The sequence below is a fragment of the Bicyclus anynana genome, chromosome 22, assembly GCF_947172395.1.
Source record: "Bicyclus anynana chromosome 22, ilBicAnyn1.1, whole genome shotgun sequence".
Lineage (NCBI taxonomy): Eukaryota > Metazoa > Arthropoda > Insecta > Lepidoptera > Nymphalidae > Bicyclus > Bicyclus anynana.
In genome coordinates, this window is record NC_069104.1 from 3094922 (window position 1) to 3113500 (window position 18579).

The following is an 18579-nucleotide window of genomic DNA, read 5'->3' on the forward strand; positions in this document are numbered from 1 at the left end:
CGCGACGCGAATACAAAAATTCTGCTCAGTAGAAATTTTTCCCCAAATTGGAGTTTAAAATGCCTAAAATTACTGGACTATAATGAAAATTGTCAATTTCGACGTGTTCAATCCAAGTTTCAACTCATATCGTCGCCGCTCTTACCGCCATATTTTAAAAACGGCCTAAGAGCAGTTTTTTTTAACGGACGTTAAAAAACGTTCAAATACAACAAATTCATTCCCAAGTATATGATAACACGATAGCGTTTTTAAAACACGACGTTTTTTTCGAGCATTCACTGCTATATGAACGCTTTTTAAAAAAACTCTCGTGCGAATGGGGGCTTTAGGTATTCTATCTTGGTTTATATAGAAATTATTTAATGAATAAGGTAAGTAAAAAGACCTAATACATTTTTCGAATCAATTTTATTGTTCTGTATTCGACATTATTCGTGATTGTATTTCTTTTGCTGTTATACAAAATGTCATAAAAAATCTAAACATACCATCTATACATTAGTTGGTACATTGTCAATACATAATTAGACTTATATTTATTTGTTATTATTTATTACAGAAAGATTTTTAATTTAACAAATTAAAAAATAAAACATCTTGATACAATTAAAAAATCACATTTTAAAATAGGTAACCTTAATTATTCTAAGTATCGTAATGTAATACTTCGTCATTTTTGTCATTAAAAAACAGTACTTCAGTAGTATTTGAGAAGAAACCAAATATATAAGTCTGTGTATTCAGTCAGTCAGTGTAAATTGATTTAGTTTGTCAAATATAAAGTTGCTTACAATAATATTGTCAATATTTTGTCATTAAAGTGCTACTAACTTATCTGTGTGCCTAGTGGGAGTTTTAAATGTTTTCATACTGTTTAAGTTGTTGGTTAGTCAAACCCCAGTAGGTGGACTGATAACATCAAGTGTGTTACAGGGAGGTATGCTAGCGGCAAAAGATCGTGATGTTGGAAATCAAGGCATGTGCAGCAGTGAATGGTTCATCATCATCAACCCATATTCGGCTCGCTGCTGAGCTCGAGTCTCAATTCAATTCAATTCAATTCAATTCAAGTCTCAAGTTAAAATTCCTCACGATGTTTTTCCTTCACCGTTTGAGACACGTGATATTTAATTAATTAAAAAATTAAACAGTGAATGAACAACAGTCAATGGTTGGCTGATAATAAATTATCATGATGATAGCATGTTAAACATCATTATATACTCAGAGGCACAATTATCTGCCCTCTTTAATATGACGCGTGTATACTATAGTGGGCGGATAATTGTGCCTCTGAGTATATTAATGTTAACCAAAAGCAGGTATTGTGTAACGTTATAATTGTTTAATTAACAATTTAATTAGTATTTTAATTATACAAGTATCAGTGTTTATCACAGTAGAAGCAACTGAATATACCGATTTGTCATTAGACTATCTTATCTGTGGTTTAGATACGTTACGTATGTTTTAGTTAAAGAGATATAGATCTTTTTACAAATGGAATAATATAAAATAAAAGTTTTACTTTTAATCTTACGTCCTTCACTCAATGGAATGTCCATTCCCGGCCCAGACCTTTCGTCCCCGCCCCCCACTTTACATAAAACTAAAAAAATATTTAACCAAATCCTTATTTATACATCATATTATCATCTCCATATACTTTTATGGGGGGGGGGGGGGCGTAACTGGGTTTCTTGGGCCAACGTTGTATGGGCTGGTGGACATTCCCCTTTGCCGTCAAGTCTACAGGACACACTTAAGAATGTGGCAGAGAAAATAATAATTAAATATTCTTTCACTGCTCACATTGCTAATGTGGGCTACAGACCTTCAGGGTAACTGTACTTTTATCTAATGATATTTCAATTGGATTTCACATTTTCAGTTTCACTGTGCAGTTTCAGATTTGCCTACACACTGTTTTAATTGTACAGTTCGTCGTTTAAACCTTAGGTTTGTAGTCTACATAAGCCTCCTGCAGACTTGACGGTAAACCTGATCGTGAGTAGCTGGCGTTTTTTTTTTATTCTTTACAAGTTAGCCCTTGACTACAATCTCACCTGATGGTAAGTGATGATGCAGTCTAAGATGGAAGCGGGCTAACTTGTTAGGAGGATGAAAATCCACACCCCTTTCGGTTTCTACACGGCATCGTACCGGAACGCTTAATCGCTTGGCGGTACGTCTTTGCCGGAAGGGGGGTAACTAGCCACGTCCGAAGCCTCCCACCAGCCAGACCTGGACAAATTAAGAAAATCTCAATCTGCCCAGCCGGGGATCGAACCCAGGACCTCCGTCTTGTAAATCCACCGCGTATACCACTGCGCCACGGAGGCCGTCTAGGCGTTACAATTTCTTGGTGTAAGGTATATAGTCAGGCGTTATTTTTTCAAGGGCTTGTAGTTTATTAATATACGCTACGGCATGTTATCAAACTGTGTCCATACTAAATCATAACAGAGATGACTATTTTGAAACAAATGAACGAACAATAGATGAGAATAATTAATGCTTAGGCCTTTGTTATTAAATAATAAATATAACATAATTATTATAACATTTTATGATAACAAAAGCACTATACAATGCTATAGCTTGGCAAATTCGTTCGTAACACTCGATGGTCCGCGGGGGCCGGGAGGGGAGGTAGCGATGCGCGCGCACGACTGCTTACCCGCGCAGTCATTCCCCTCCCGTCGCCCGCATATCATGGGACTGTTGTCAACTACTTGCTGCAGGACTATTCAGTATCGATATTTTGTATAACCCGCAAGTGCTAGTTCCAAGATCTATCTCTCTCTGTCTAGCACTATAGAAAGAAAAAGATAGCGATGAATTCGAATATACAAACATCGTTATAGAATAGCCCTGCTGCTTTAGCTCTTGTAATTTGAGCCACTAACTAATAGTCAACTAAAATATTATTTCCATAATGATATATAGCTTGGCAACTTCGTTCGATATTTCGCGCGGGCCGGGGGGCGTGTAGCGATTAATGAAATACCCACGAGTAACGCCACGTCACTTCCCCACACGCACGATTTCATACCTGCGCAGTATTTCCCCCCTGTCGCCCGCATATCATAGGAGTGTTATTAACGCACTTGCCAGACTATAGTATAATCTCTAAAACTTACCCGTATGTTCATTCTTATAAAATTCGAGTTTAAAATTCGCAAAATCTCATATAGGATTCCTCACGAAGGATACTTTTCATGCGAGGAAATGCCATATTACTGTTAAGAAATGAAAATAAGCGTAATTATGAAATAGAAACATGGATGCAACTCGTGTTATTTGGTTCGGAGTTAAAAACCCAGTATGGGTTCCAACTCGTACATTAAAAACCATGCGAGTATCAACCGTTTCTATATTTCAATATTATGTAAAAAAATGGTTTAAACAGAAAAAGCGCATTATGTTTCTGTCATATTTTACGAAACTCCACTATCATCTACGTCTTCGCCAGCAAAGACGATCCACTAGAGATATATCTACTGTAACTAAGTTTTTATAACATATTACGAATTCGCCTCTATCTCGCTCTGTCTAACACGATAATATACGCAGAGAGAGATATAGACGAATTCAAATCATTCACTGACGAGTTATGAAACAGCACAAAAGTTAAACTAGCGTATATAGTTTAGTGAAGTAAGGTAAATTTAAGTAATTCTAACCTAAAATATATCTTATTTTAATATTAAGGTCAGCAATATTCAATCAGCATTGTTTAATTTGCAGCGTTATTATGAGCCTATCAAGTTATATGGGGTCAGTCAAATTACTTTTGTCACAGTCAAATTAAGTCACCACCTTACTTTTGGTCAGTTAAAGTAGAGATGTTGAATCCATTCAAGGGAAATATCAAAGACCGTCCTGCAGTACAAATATAACATGTGCCTTAGATTATAATATTTTAGACGCAAAAGCATTATCAGAAAAATGAGATATGCCGTGAAAAGATTTTCGGATCATCGTCAACATTCGTATCACTTTTTGACAAGAAAATCCAGCTCGATAATCCATTTCACAGTCTTGTCAAGTAGCTACATCTAGCTGCTTTGGTAATAGTAAATAAAGGCAACTCTAAATCACAAAGCTCCCTGTAGATTCTAAGATCGCCATCTTTCTATGCGACGATCGGAAATCACATGTTGACGCAACGTAATTTCTTGTCAGGAATCCGTGACGCGAATTGGAAGGAGGGAACAACTGCTTTGGCTTCTGGTTTGCTTTCTTCTGCTTTCTCAACCTCACCCATTAGAGTGTTCAGGCATATCTTCATGTCTGCCGCAAACTTCTTGACCAGTCTTTCCAAGGAGAACAAATGCTCGTCCAAAGCTTCGGGGATCTCTTCCCGCATGAAATCTGCTAACCTCAGAAGATATTCAACATTTGTACCAGACGAACCACGGCATTCTAAAATCTGTGTAGCGATTTCGGGTAAAGGTGCTGCACCAAGCCAATGTTTATTTTCCGGGACTGCTATATACAGAAGGGCATCTTTCTTGTCTATGGTGTTGTGGTTTACGTCTATGGAATTATGACTAGTGGACGGCAGGAACAGTGGTTTGGGGTGGAAGTTGACTGTGTAAATCCTATATCCTCCTAATTGGCATTCTCGTGTTGATAGATAAGGTAGAGCGGCGTTGTCTTCTGCTGCGATTAAGAAGGCTTTACCCCATGTTATGCCCTGTAAAGAAAGAAAGAAATCGTTAAAAATGATTTGAAGACCTCTCCGGTACATTTGTGGATAACAAACTAGTAAGGATTGATCATCTTTATTTAAATTGTTTCTTTATACATGAAAATTTATTAAAGTTTAAAAGGTTAAATCAAATTTTATGGTCATTAACGAATATTTCAAGATATTCGAAATTATATTATAAAGAATTGTTGCAATTCTATACGCAATTGAATTTTCCACGGCAGCAAATTACAGGACATTGAACCATGAACGTTGCGTAACTAATTTCAGAAACGCCATCAATTTCATATTTTTTGTAACTTCGGACTAATGTCGGTTATGATTTTGAAATTAATTATGATTGTCACATTTCGAAATAGAAGGTTGGCTGAAAAATCGATTGAAGGACATTTTTTTAGATTAGCTAAATACTCGTATTTGTTAATTTAGTTTTTTGAATAACAACTTTTCTCATTTAAACATTTATTCGGTAGATCCTCATCTTTAAGTCTGTCTACACGTCAACATCCAATTTTCTTCTCCCTTTTTACAAACAGAAATCTACTTATCATCTAGTCACTCAAATATTTCGTATACTTTTCGTCTTTAGTGACTTTCTTCTCTTCTATATAGAGATAGATTATCATACCTACCATGCTATCCAGCTAATGTTCCTTAAAGAATATAACCTTAGAGTAATAAGAAATACTTCCGAGCACCCAGTATATAATTTAGTTGCGGACGACAAAATTACATGCACAAAACTTCATATCAAAGTCATTCTTAAACCTTGCCCAGTGTCGTTTTGCACAGGTTTTTTTTTTATTCTTTACAAGTTAGCCCTTGACTACAATCTCACCTGATGGTAAGTGATGATGCAGTCTAAGATGGAAGCGGGCTAACTTGTTAGAAGGAGGATGAAAATCCACACTCTTTTCGGTTTCTACACGGCATCGCACCGGAACGCTAAATCGCTTGGCGGTACGTCTCTGCCGGTAGGGTGGTAACTAGCCACGGCCAAAGCCTCCCACCAGCCAGATCTGGACCAATGAAGAAAATCTCAATCGGCCCAACCGGGGATCGAACCCAGGACCTCCGTCTTTCCACCACGCATACCACTGCGCCACGGAGGCCGTCAAATCGTAAAATCAAATCGTCAAAGTATCGGTTTTAAGTAAAATCCACACAAAAATAACTATTTGCACACCCTGTATCATCAGGTGCAAGTAATTGGCTGTGCATAAGCTTCCACGTGTGTAGACAGTAATCCGTTTATTGTAGAAGCACAATGCAAGTAAGACAAGTATTGTTACGTGTATACAGATAATGACATTGAAGAGTCGCGTAGGCGGCCATAACAAAGTTAACACCTATGAAACATTATATCATTATTTTTAACATGACGCATACAGCCTTCGATTATAATTTTAATTTTTAACTTTGTAAAAAAAGCCGTAAATGTAGTAGTAAAAGTAGCTGTCTCAACTTTTAACACCCCTCCTCTTAATCACACTAATTTATAAAGGTGAAAGTTCGTGTGTGTGTATTCTTCCTTTACGCTGAGATGAGAAGCGATTTGGGTGAAATTTGGAATGGAAATAGATTTTACTCTGGATTAAGTCGCGAGCGATGGAAAAAGTCGCGAGCGTTCGCTAGTAATTTTTAAATGTGACACATATGACCATAATGGTCGTCCAAAGATCCGCATAGTACGTCGTAAGGTGCATCGCATCAAACTGATTCTTAATTTTACGGTAGATAAAATCCGTTCGATGCGATCAGTGGACGCACTTGTATGACTTTCTATACAAAGAATACTAAAATCCGTTTATTGCAATGCGTCCGATGCGTACGATGTGGATCTGTGGACGCCTGCCAATAAAAGTTAATCTAAATAAAAAGCCGAGAGAGATTATATAGGCAATTAGCAACCATGATTGCGATAACCGTGAAAATGGACAAAACAAAGATGTTTGCAATACATATACGAGTATCGCCATATTAAACATGGTTTAAGATTTAAAATTAAACCTCAACTTTCTTAAAACTACCTAATCACTACTGTTTAAAGTTCACTTTACTTTGAAGATATTTCAGGTTTAAATCTTAATCCACGTTTATAAATAAAGCCGTTATTGCCCAAGGTAGAAAGTTATCTTCGTAGCGTCTTGACGTATTTAGGGCACCGACGCGGACGGTCCGATAAACTATTAAATGTTTTCAAAACCAGGGCATAGTTTACGTATCGGAGTAAAGATTACTACAATGTATGTATAAACAACTTGAATTACATTCACAAAGACCTATTTGATGACTAATGATTTTATAACTTAGGTATTGCATTTAGATTTTAATCGACAGTTTTAAAAAATACTTTTGAAATACAAGTCTGTGAAAGATGATTCAGATGCAATTCAAATCTCAATATCGTTGGCATCGTTTCAGGAGTAAGTATTTCAGACATGTTTGAATCTCACTTGTAAGTAAGGTGTGTAAGTATCGCTTTAAAATTAATATACTATGTGGATAAAACTCTAGTAAATTGAAGTTAACGGTTTCTCGTGCAAAAGTAATTTACAATTTTATAACTGCCATTACTGTCATTAAATATAAAAATTTTAATTAAAAAAATTCAACCGACTTCCAACTCAAAAATTAACCTAAACTAAAAAGCAAAAAATAACATCTTACCTATGTGCTACCTTCTGATCAGTTTGAAGGCGGTGCCAAGCCAGTGATGTTTTAATTCAAGCCGTTTAAATTACACAATTTCTGTGGTTCTTTCAGAAACGGCTTTAATTAAAACATGACACTGGATTGGCACCGCCTTCAAACTGATCAGAAGATAGCACATAGGTAAGATGTTATTTTTTGCTTTTTAGTTTAGGTTAATTTTTGAGTTGGAAGTCGGTTGAATTTTTTTAATTAAAATTTTTATTTTTTAATTTTTAGTGTTAGCACACCTACTGAGTGTGAACTGACTGTCCTCCGTCTTCATCACCAGACCCCCTATGCAGTCACAATCCATATGGGTGGAAAGTTCTCATCAATATAAAATTTATCAAGTCCAAACACAAGGTAGCTACTGTGAACCATCGAAGAGTTCCCTTAACTCTCCTTCATCTTCATCACCAGACCTCTAATACAGTCACAACCTATCCTGGTGGAAAGTTCTCATCAATACAAAATTATCAAGTCAAAACACAAGGTAGCTACTGTGAACCGTCGAGGAGTTCCCTTAACTATCCTTCGTCTTCATCACCAGACCCCTAATACAGTCACAACCCATCTAGGTGAAAAGTTCTCATCAATACAAATTTATCAAGTCCAAACACAAGGTAGCTACTGTGAACCGTCGAGGAGTTCTCTTCACTGTCCTTCGTCTTTATCATCAGACCCTTAATACAGTCACAACCCATCTAGGTGGAAAGTTCTCATCAATACAAATAAATTAAGCCCAAACAAAAGGTACCTGCTGTAAATCGTTGACGAGTTCCATCGTCTGTGTATCGGCTCCATCATCAGACCAACTCCAGACCTTCATAAAATTGTAGTGGTTTAAAATACCTTATGGAAACACTAACAAACGCACTAGCCGTCTCTACGATTTTCGAAAGTTCCCCTCGATTTCTCCAGGATGCCATCATCAGATCCTGACATTAAAAAAATGGGACCACCCTGGAATTAAACCCTTCAAAACAAAAAAAGAATTTTCAAAATCGGTCCACAAATGACGGAATTATCGCTGGACATACATAAAAAAAAAAAAAAAAAAAAAAAAAAAAAAAACATACATACAGCCGAACGTAGAACCTCCTCCTTTTTGGAAGTCGGTTAAAAACAGCAGTTAAAAGTAAATAGTAAAGTTGATTGGAGTAATTTTCTAGAACATTATAGTAATTCATTTTAATTAAATACGATGATATTGAAGTGAGCATTAGAAATTGATTGTTTACTGGAAGTGAATAATCTACAAAACATACTATACTATTAGATAGTAAGTGTTTTCTATACTAATATTATGACGAGATAAAGATTTTAGTGTTGTAGAGGGTAATCTCTGGATCTACTAAACCGATTTGGAAATTCTTTTACCTAGAAAGTTACGTTATTTGTGATTATCATAGGCTATATTATATCTCCGTCTTGTCACGGAAATAGGAAGTACGCGGGTGAAACCGCAGGGCATCGGCTAGTGTCTAATAAAGCTATTACTCTTGTTTGTCGCCGCTCCAATGTCAAAGGTGTGATAGGTTCAATAGTTATGGTCAATTTGTTTAATGCGTTGATAAACTAAGTCATATTCATGTGACGAAGCAATTTTATCGAATTAATCCATAATTTTTTTTACAGTTTGGTTTGTTTATAAATTGTTATATAAAATATAAAGAATAACCCTGCTGAGCGTTAAAAATACTGTAGGTGGCGTTAGAAGTACATTTGTATGATAATTTGGCATAGTTATTTAAGCATAATGTGCATGTACTTTCACTGGCAACACTTTAAACTATAGACCGCTGAAAAAAGCGTATTACCTCTATAGTACACAGGGTCTAGTGGCAGTTTGATACTGTTACTATCGCGTTGACGTAAACGCGAATTCCTAAGGAATTGACACAGCGCCATCTATTGGCACTACTGCACAACTGTTTCAATTCCCTATAAATTCGCGTTTACGTTAACGCGATAGCAACAATATGAAATATTGAAAACTCCCGCTAGGCACACAGTTATTTAATGCAACTAGGTATTATACGTGTGTGTGAATTTTTGTAAACGTTGAGTATTGGTACAATAATGGTCATAAAACCATTTTGCAAATCATGCACCGTAAGTAAGAATCCTAAAAAGTATTTCCTTTGCACCGGCAATCAAATTGTTCATTCAAGTCAAGCATACTCGTATCTCCTCTAACTTTTTCTTGCACTAAAAGCCTAGTCTAATATTATTAACGTAGGCGTCTACTTATCCGCATCTACGTATCGGACACTTCGCATCAAACGGATTTTTAATTTTACGGCAGATAAAATCCGTTCGATGCCATCCGTACGGTGCTGATTTGTGGACGCCTACCATTAATCAAATTTGCTCGTGATAGTTCCGTCAATTAGAAAAAGATTATCAAGGTTTTATAAACAACTTTTTTGATAAAACCCGTATAGTTTCTTAGTTTAAGCTTCCTAATATTTTTTTAACGCTTGTCGTCAGTATATTAGTTTCAACTTCCTAACAAGTTAGTAACATCGCGAAACGACTTCTACTATAATTCGAGCTTATCATTTCGGTCACAGGTCACTCGGTTTTATCATATCATGTACACAGCACGTGGACATATTTACAATTAATTCCCCGTATCATCATTTGAACTGTAATAATCGAATAATGCACAAGTGCAAATATTGTTCTAGACCATAATAAAGCGATTATTTACATTTAGCAAAAGCTTTCAAGTCAGTTTGATCAGATAAAACGTTGGCAAACAGTTTTAATAAAAAATTGTTTTGCAATTGCATATTTTAAAGTGTTTAAACACTAGTTTATGATGGATTAAATTGCTGATTAATGTAAAACGCCCTTAAAAAGACACAATTTTTTTGAAAGTTAATTAAAATTAAAATAACGAACCTTGTAAATGTAGATTCAGTCCATTATATAAGTAATTTCTTAGTAAGTAGGTGTAATAATTTTAAAAGGACAAATAATACCAACTAGCTAGGCTAGATGCCTCGACTAGTAACAGAAGAGTTGGTTCATTTTTAACGCAAAGGATCAGCCTGACTGTCCAACGAAGAAATGCAGCTAGTACCTATTATTGCCACCATCCCACGTCGGTGTGATTTGTGTAGTTATTAGGATAAGTTATCTTAAGTTTTCTGTTGTATTCTTTCTCAATTACCTTGACTATTGTTTCATATAAAACAACATTCTTTACAAGCAATTGCTAATTACGTATTGTTTATTAAAATTTAGGTTATTAGGGATTTTATTATTACTAGTATACTGTCGTCATGAATCTATAGTAATATTATAAAGCTGAAGAATTTGTTTCTTTGTTTGGTTGAACGCGATAATCTCAGGAACTACTGGTCCGATTTGAAAAATTCTTTCAGAATTAGATAGCCCATTTATCGAGGAAGGCTATAGGCTATATATTATCCCCGTATTCCTACGGGAACGGGAAATACGCGAGTGAACCGCGCGGCATCAGCTAGTTCACGATATTCCTAAAAATGTGCATTGCTTTATTTTTTCGATGTTTGACAATTTAAGTGCAACAAAACTTTATTATCCCAATAGCCTTTATATATGTCATGGCTTTGTTTCGGGGTGCGATATTAATATACTCATGTGCAATTGTTTTTATACGCAATTCTCTGTATGTCTCTGTTTGTTCGGTCACGAGAATCAGTGTCAAGGTAGAAATTCTCAAAAAACAGTTCCGAGTCTTGCCGTTCATGTTAGGTCTTCTGTAGACTTCCAAAAATCATGGTTCTTAACAATAATAAACCCATATTTTTTTTTTTATCATTTTTTAATAGTGTTTTGTATTAGGTATATTTTGTATTTTATTAACATTGTTAAAATTTAAAAAAGGACTAATAAATGAACCCAAATAATTATGAATGTAATAGATTTTTTATAGGTGTACCTACTATTGAATACTTATGCGACCCCTAAAATAATCAAAAATATAACCATAATGTAAATAAAAATTATAAAAAATATAGGTAAATCGAATAATTCCGTGATACGATTAAAAATTATACAGTTAAACTGCCGAATTGTCAAATTGTTGGAATTAATTTGTAGTAATAGTACCTATTAGCAATAATATCTAAACACTTTAGTTTTCAATTTGTATTCTTAATTAATAAAATAAAATAATTAAAAGTTCAATTAAAAGTTCGCTTAATTTTACAAGCCCTTAAAATTAAGCAAGTTTGCTTAATCTTTCATCCATAAAATGTGGAAATTGTTTTTATGTTTTGGTCTTATTTTTAGGTAGATACCTACTTAGCATATTATTTAATTTCTCACTATGTTTTATAATGTGCATTTACTTTTTTTTTCTTTCTGTTTGATAATAAATCAGAACCCGATAATAATTGTTTGCATACAAAATTCGTATCTTTGACCTTCAGACGAGTTTACCAACCTATCGTTTAATGCGTCGCAAAATATGCAAATATTTTATTATTTATGTTTGAACATTGCCTAATTTATGAGGTATGAAAAAGGTCTAGACCTAAATGGTCTTGACTTAGTGTTTTTATCCGATCTTCAAATATTATCTAAATAAATCTTCAAATATATTTAAATATATTTTTGTATGATTTATTATATCATCGATAGGTATTTCATTATTTATTTGGTCGAGTATGCTAATTTTTACATATGTTAAATCTTATTATCTAGTCTTTATAAAATATATATAGTTACGTTGATTTTTCTTTTCTCTGTGTCAAAAGATAAATTGATTATGGCTATTTGGGAAATGTTTTCATAATTAATTTTAGCACTTAATTTAGGTACTTAAAGGTTATTTAAAGGTCAAATTATCAAAAAATATAATAATTTTATTATTTCTGAATTAGTGTCGTGAGTTGAGGTTTTGTTTATAATACCTAATTCAATTTAAATATGTTGTATTTTTTTGTTTTGAGAAGATTAATTAATGACATTTCAAATAATATCTCAGTTTTAACCCTAATTAGTTACATAACGTGAGCCGTGATAGCCCAGTGGATATGACCTCTACTTCCGATTCTGGAGGGTTTGGGTTCGAATCCGGTCCGACTTTTCATGTGTGCATTATAAGAAATTAAATATCACATGTCTCAAACGGTGAAGGAAAAACATTGTGAGGAAACCTGCATACCAGAGAATTTTTTTAATTTTCTGCGTGTGTGAAGTCTGCCAATCCGCATTGGGCGCATTGGGCTCGAGTCTCCTCTCATTCTGAGAGAAGACTCGAGCTCAGCAGTGAGTGAGTGAGCAGATGGGTTGATGATGATGATGATGAGGTACATAGCGTGAGTCAAAACGAATGCAGTACGAAAGTTTTCATCTGTATCTTTCCTTTTTTTCGAAGATATTATTCTTTTTGGCTACCATCTTACGAACCAGTAAATTTTTGATCTTATCTGATATCTCAGTCAACCGTAGCATACGATGAGATATGCGGAGCATGTATTTAAAAATTCTAAACAGTGATTCAATGTCAATAGTACGTGACCTTGTACGAAAAGAATTTTAAAGAGTTTACTAACCTATCGGTAACTGCGCATTTGTATATTGCTAGGGCGAGTACGCACACATAATTTAGTGTGACTTACAACGATATTTTATACTACAGGTATAGATCAACCATACTCAAAGTGTGTTCTGCGGAACCCTGGGGTTCCGCGAAACCCTTGTAGGGGTTCCGCGGGAGATTTAGAAAAAAAAAATATCAAAACACCTCTCTCACGTCAAATCATGAGGCGCAGCTAAACTTAGCCGTAATAAGTAGTAACTGTTACATTGTACTTTTATTATTAATTAAGAATATACATTTATAAAAAAAATTGTTTTATTATAGGGTTCGCAAGTATTTTGCCTTCCAAAAGCGTTCCGTCACCAAAAAATTTTGAGAATTGCTGCTATATGCTGATAAATATGTTACATGCCTACAAAACCACCGGAAAAAGTGATCCTAAATTAGCACTACACGAGCGCACAAATGCATACTTACTTTATAACTGACTCAATGAAATTTAGACAACTAGAAAAAAAAAATCTTTATTAAAGAATAACAACTAGCCACTTTTGTTCGCTTCAGTTTCGACGCGTAAGTGACATGTCTAATAGTATAAAATCATTGGTGACTTAGTTTAACACTGACATTTTATACTACAGTTAGTGCTTACGGTTAAGATGATCTCACAACTGAGAACTTGATCTTACTTATTACCCTACCGCTACCCTACCCTACTCCCACCCTACACCTACCCTACCCTACCTCAACCCTACTACAAAAACAAATACGTTTTACTACTTAAAACTTATATTTAAAAATCCGTTGAAATTTAATGGAACATCGCCCATTCGGAAATGAAAAATATCTATTTTTGTGTGTGCTGTGTTTATTTTGCGAGGTGTAGGTATTTAGTAGATGATAGCCAAGTTTTATCAATTTTACCAATGAACATTTACGAGGGTTAGTCTATGTAATAATGTCTACGTACTTCATACAATAATCGATTCCTAAAAATGTTTTAGGCGCTTCTAAACAACCCAATCTAAATATTATACAGTCTGTAGTAAATGGATGAAACGCAAAAATGGTAGATACACAACCTAATTATCTAAAACTAATTTAAATAGTTTTGAAAAAATCCCTAGGGTGACCAAGTTATTTTTTTTTTGGATTTTTTAAGTTTTTAAGTTTTGGATTTTTTTTAAGGTGTCAGCAACCTAAATAGTACTGCTATCCATCATAATTCCTAAAATGCCAGAATTCCTGTAGTTTTCTACACAAAATTGATTTGTTTTCGTTTATGTTTCGTTCAATAAAGATGAATTTTGGTATAACGGTAAATGGGACCTATGAGCAAAACATAGGGTACTTTTTGACCCTAAAATTAAAATAGGTGGGGCTGAAATTGGGGTTGAAAGATTGTATGGAAAGTCCTTCATTTTTCGAGTTACTTACTGTTTTAAAAATTTAATCATAAATCATAAAAAATACAAAATATAATGTAGAATTTTTAAATTCAACCCAAAAAGAGGTGAAATAGGGGTTGAAAGTTTACATTGATTTACACGCGGACGAAGTCGCGGGCGCCCGGTAGTATTTTATAATTCAATTAGTTGTAAAAGGTAAATACTGTCACTTTCGTTTCATAAAGAAGTATTATTGATCATGAAATCGATTGTTTAATAGACCTCCTTTATGCACGTAATCTATAAAAACAAACGTTCTGTTTAACAAGATATTATAATAAATGAATCATTAATACGTAATATTAAAACATCGACAGACGTACCAACAAATTAGACTCCAACTAAAGCGAAATTGCAAATATGAGCTACATAGGAATCCAAACCAATAAAAAAATCATGGATAGTTGAACTGACTTAGACATAAAATAAAGTTGTATCCAACCGTTTAATAAACCACATGAGCAAGTTTCTAAATCTATGGATTATAAAATTTAATCATAGTAGACACATTACACAAGCAATTAATTATTACCATTTAAACTGGATAAGGAAACTTAATTTAACAGATAAAATGTTTTTCGTGTAAAAGATACAGCGAAACTCTACAATTTAACTTTACATAACATCAAATGAAAGTGATGATTTTTTAAAATAGATGAAGTCTGCTTGAAGGCAAAGTTAAAATGTAGGGCGAGTATCCAGTTAGGTATTGAAAATGAACTTGTCAAATAAGAAGTTATAAGATTACATTTTTCGAGTAAGCTATGTTAAATTTAAATTTATAACAAATAAATTAGTTATAAGAAATACACACCATCTAATTGTTTACCTAGAGGCAAGAAGGTACCCAATACGCTGTATTAAATTAACAATAAAGTATTTTAAATTTAAATTTAATATACTATTAATTCTTAGTTTTAATTTAATTATTTAAATAGCCAATAAAGAGCTATGTAAAAAATATTTTGAAAGCTAGTAACTAGAAAATATTCAGCGTTAGTTAGCTATTATCAGATTATGTAACGTAAGCTTAATAGAGGTCGGTAAGGCTAAGTAGATGTGAGATATGAGTATGTGGTCGATAACCCGTCACAATATTATCTCATAATATTATTTGATATTACAATTTCTAACATATTAGTACCTACATGAACTGTGACGTTCTTTAGCACCCAGTTGGGACTAGAACTTTCGGTACTACCTATACCTTCAAAATCTAGGCGTATCTATGAAATGAGACAAAAACGAATTCTGTATTCATTCGTTGCTTTCCATTGAAACTTCGTTGTTAGCGAATCATTCATTACTTTGGCATTCCATAGAAATATTCCAAAGTTCAAATTCTAATAAAACTTTTTATAGGCAAATATTACATCGTTTTAGATAGATTAGATTAAGATTATACAGTTATTAGCGGACACCCGGCAGTTTCACCGTCGTAGTTCCTGTTCCCGTGGGAATACGGGGACAAAGGTGACAGAATTTTTGAAATCAATTAAGTAGTTTATCCATAGCATAATTACAATAACAAAGCACATAATATAATGTACATTATAGGTAACATAATATAAATGATCTAAGATCATTATCTAAGGAAGAAACAGAATTAGATAAAGAAAAAGGATTTGGTAAAGCCAAAGATATGTCCAATAATATCTCCTAAACAAATCTTAAGTCTATGATTGACACGTCAAATAATATCACCAAAACAAATCTTGTCTATGACTGACGAAAGTGCTTATTCTGTGATAAACTGATAACACATTTTTTGACGGCCTCCGTGGCGCAGTGGTATGCGCGGTGGATTTACAAAACGGAGGGGCCGGGTATCGAACCCAGGACGGGTACGATCCCCGGCTGGGCAGATTGTGATTTTCTTAATTGGTCCAGGTCTGGCTGGTGGGAGACTTCGGCCGTGGCTAGTTACCACCCTACCGGCAAAGACGTACCGCCAAGCGATTTAGCGTTCCGGTATGATGTCGTGTAGAAACCGAAAGGAGTGTGGATTTTTATCTTCCTCCTAACAAGTTAGCCCGTTTCCATCTTAGATTGCATCATCACTTACCATCAGGTGAGATTGTAGTCAAGGGCTAACTTGTAAAGAATAAAAAAATAACACACAATGTGGACTAAAAGCCTGCATTAGCCAGACATACCTCATTTTGTGGCTGAAACTTTGTCAGACCTTGCCTTAACCAAGTAAGGTAGTTTACTCATATCAAATTTTATGTATACAATATTTATTTCACATAATAATAAGGGTCCGAATTTAAAAATTATGTATTTTTCAAATTTTCTAAACGTTAAAAACGTGTCCACATTGTGACATCAAATAATGGACGACAGCGTTTTTGACGTTTAGGAGATTTTGAAAATACATTTTTTGTATTCTTTACAAGTTAGCCCTTGACTACAATCTCAACTGATGGTAAGTGATGATGCAATCGAATCGAATGTAAGCGCCACCAGCCATGTTGATTTTAAATTAAGTTTATAAGAAATCCTTAACTTTTATTAAATAATATCGATATCGGTATATTTATTCCATGTACTATGCGAAATTAATAATATTTGTATTAACTTTGATATGAGTCGACTACCCTATTGTTCACCTATGGTAGAAAGATAGGGTGTCATTCTTCATAAGATGAGGTATGTGTGGCTGTTGCAAGCTGTCATATATAATCAAGGTGAATGGTCATGTCGTTACACCGTCAGTTGTCGACGCAAACGATATCAATTGCATCCGCCAATTTGCGAATTGGAAATGGTGTGATGTGTTCCCTTGTGTGAGAATTTTGTATATAACATCTAACTAACTTATGGACAGTAAGTTACGACAAAACAAAGGTAAGGTTTGTAAATGTAGTAACTTTTTTTTTCTTTTTTAAAAAAGAATATTTGTCATATCTTTGAAATATGACCAATATTCCCATTTCCCTCCAACTAGTCGGGAAAGACAGTATTAGGAGTGGGTACGAGAACCAACGGGGCGAGGATTGAACCACCACTCCTCGGAGATGAGTCCGACCGCTCTAACCGTTGAACTATTGAGGCTTCTGGTATCTGGATCTACTGAATTAAGTTTGAAAAATCTTTTACCTCCAGAAAGCTACGTTATTTATGAGTTACAAAGGTTATATTTTATCCCCATACTCCCAAAGGAACGGGAACTACACGGGTGAAACCGCGGGGCGGGGTTTTTTATTAAGTCATAGGTTTAATGTATGTCAGTAAAGCTCAATTAAGGTCAACGTCCTACGTATGTCGATAAATTAATGACGTACGTAATCTAAGTCGTCCAACACAAAAACAACAAAATAATAACTTATCATACGAAACGTAACGTTATCGAAAGCAAAATATTTAATAAATCTACGTAAAATACATGAATGTAATTAAAGATAACCTAGAGATATAGGTGACTAAAAGGTGACCTTTGAAGATGAAAATTTTGAGGACGAAAAGGAACGAAACGAAAAATCATTATCATCATCATCATCATCATCATCATCATCATCATCATCATCATCATCATCATCATCATCATAATCATAATCATCATCATCATCATCATCATCATCATCATCATCATCATCATCATCATCATCATCATCATCATCATCATCATCATCATCATCATCATCATCATCATCATCATCATCATCATCATCATCATCATCATCATCATCATCATCATCATCATCATCATCATCATCATCATCATAATCATAATCATAATCATCATAATCATCAACATCATCCTCATCCTCATCATCATATCAACCAACCAACAATGCGCTTTCTAGCCGCAGCACAGCTGAGCCAAAGCTGAGATCGTAGAATTAATTGAATTGACAGCTTCTGTGGATTTACAAGCACGGAGGTCCTGGGTTCGATCCCTGGTCAGGCCGATTGAGGTTTTCTTAATTGGTTCAGGGCTGAGAGAGAAGAGGTCTCGGCCGTGGTTAGGTACGTAGGTATGGTTTTTCATTATCCTCCTAACAAGTTCGCTCGCTTCCATCTTAGATTGCACCATCACTTACCATCAGGTAAAAATCAATAAAAAAATCCGGAGGCCACTTTGTATGAAAGACATTTTTAACATTCGAAGCGAAGGTTACACGCGGACGAAGTCGCGGGCGTCATCTAGTACCTACCTATCAAAACGGTAA

At 34.6% G+C, this 18579-nt stretch overlaps 1 protein-coding gene across 1 annotated transcript in view; it reads right to left on the reverse strand.

Moving 5' to 3' along the window:
* Positions 1-392: 392 nt before the first annotated feature.
* The window catches only part of LOC112044538 (putative glutathione-specific gamma-glutamylcyclotransferase 2), a 29012-nt gene continuing 10825 nt past the window's right edge, over positions 393-18579 (reverse strand). Inside the window, exon 3 of the mRNA XM_024080420.2 lies at positions 393-4705. Within this exon, the coding sequence (XP_023936188.2) occupies positions 4160-4705 (546 nt within the window). The 3' untranslated portion in view covers positions 393-4159. The remainder of the gene's footprint in view (positions 4706-18579) is intronic.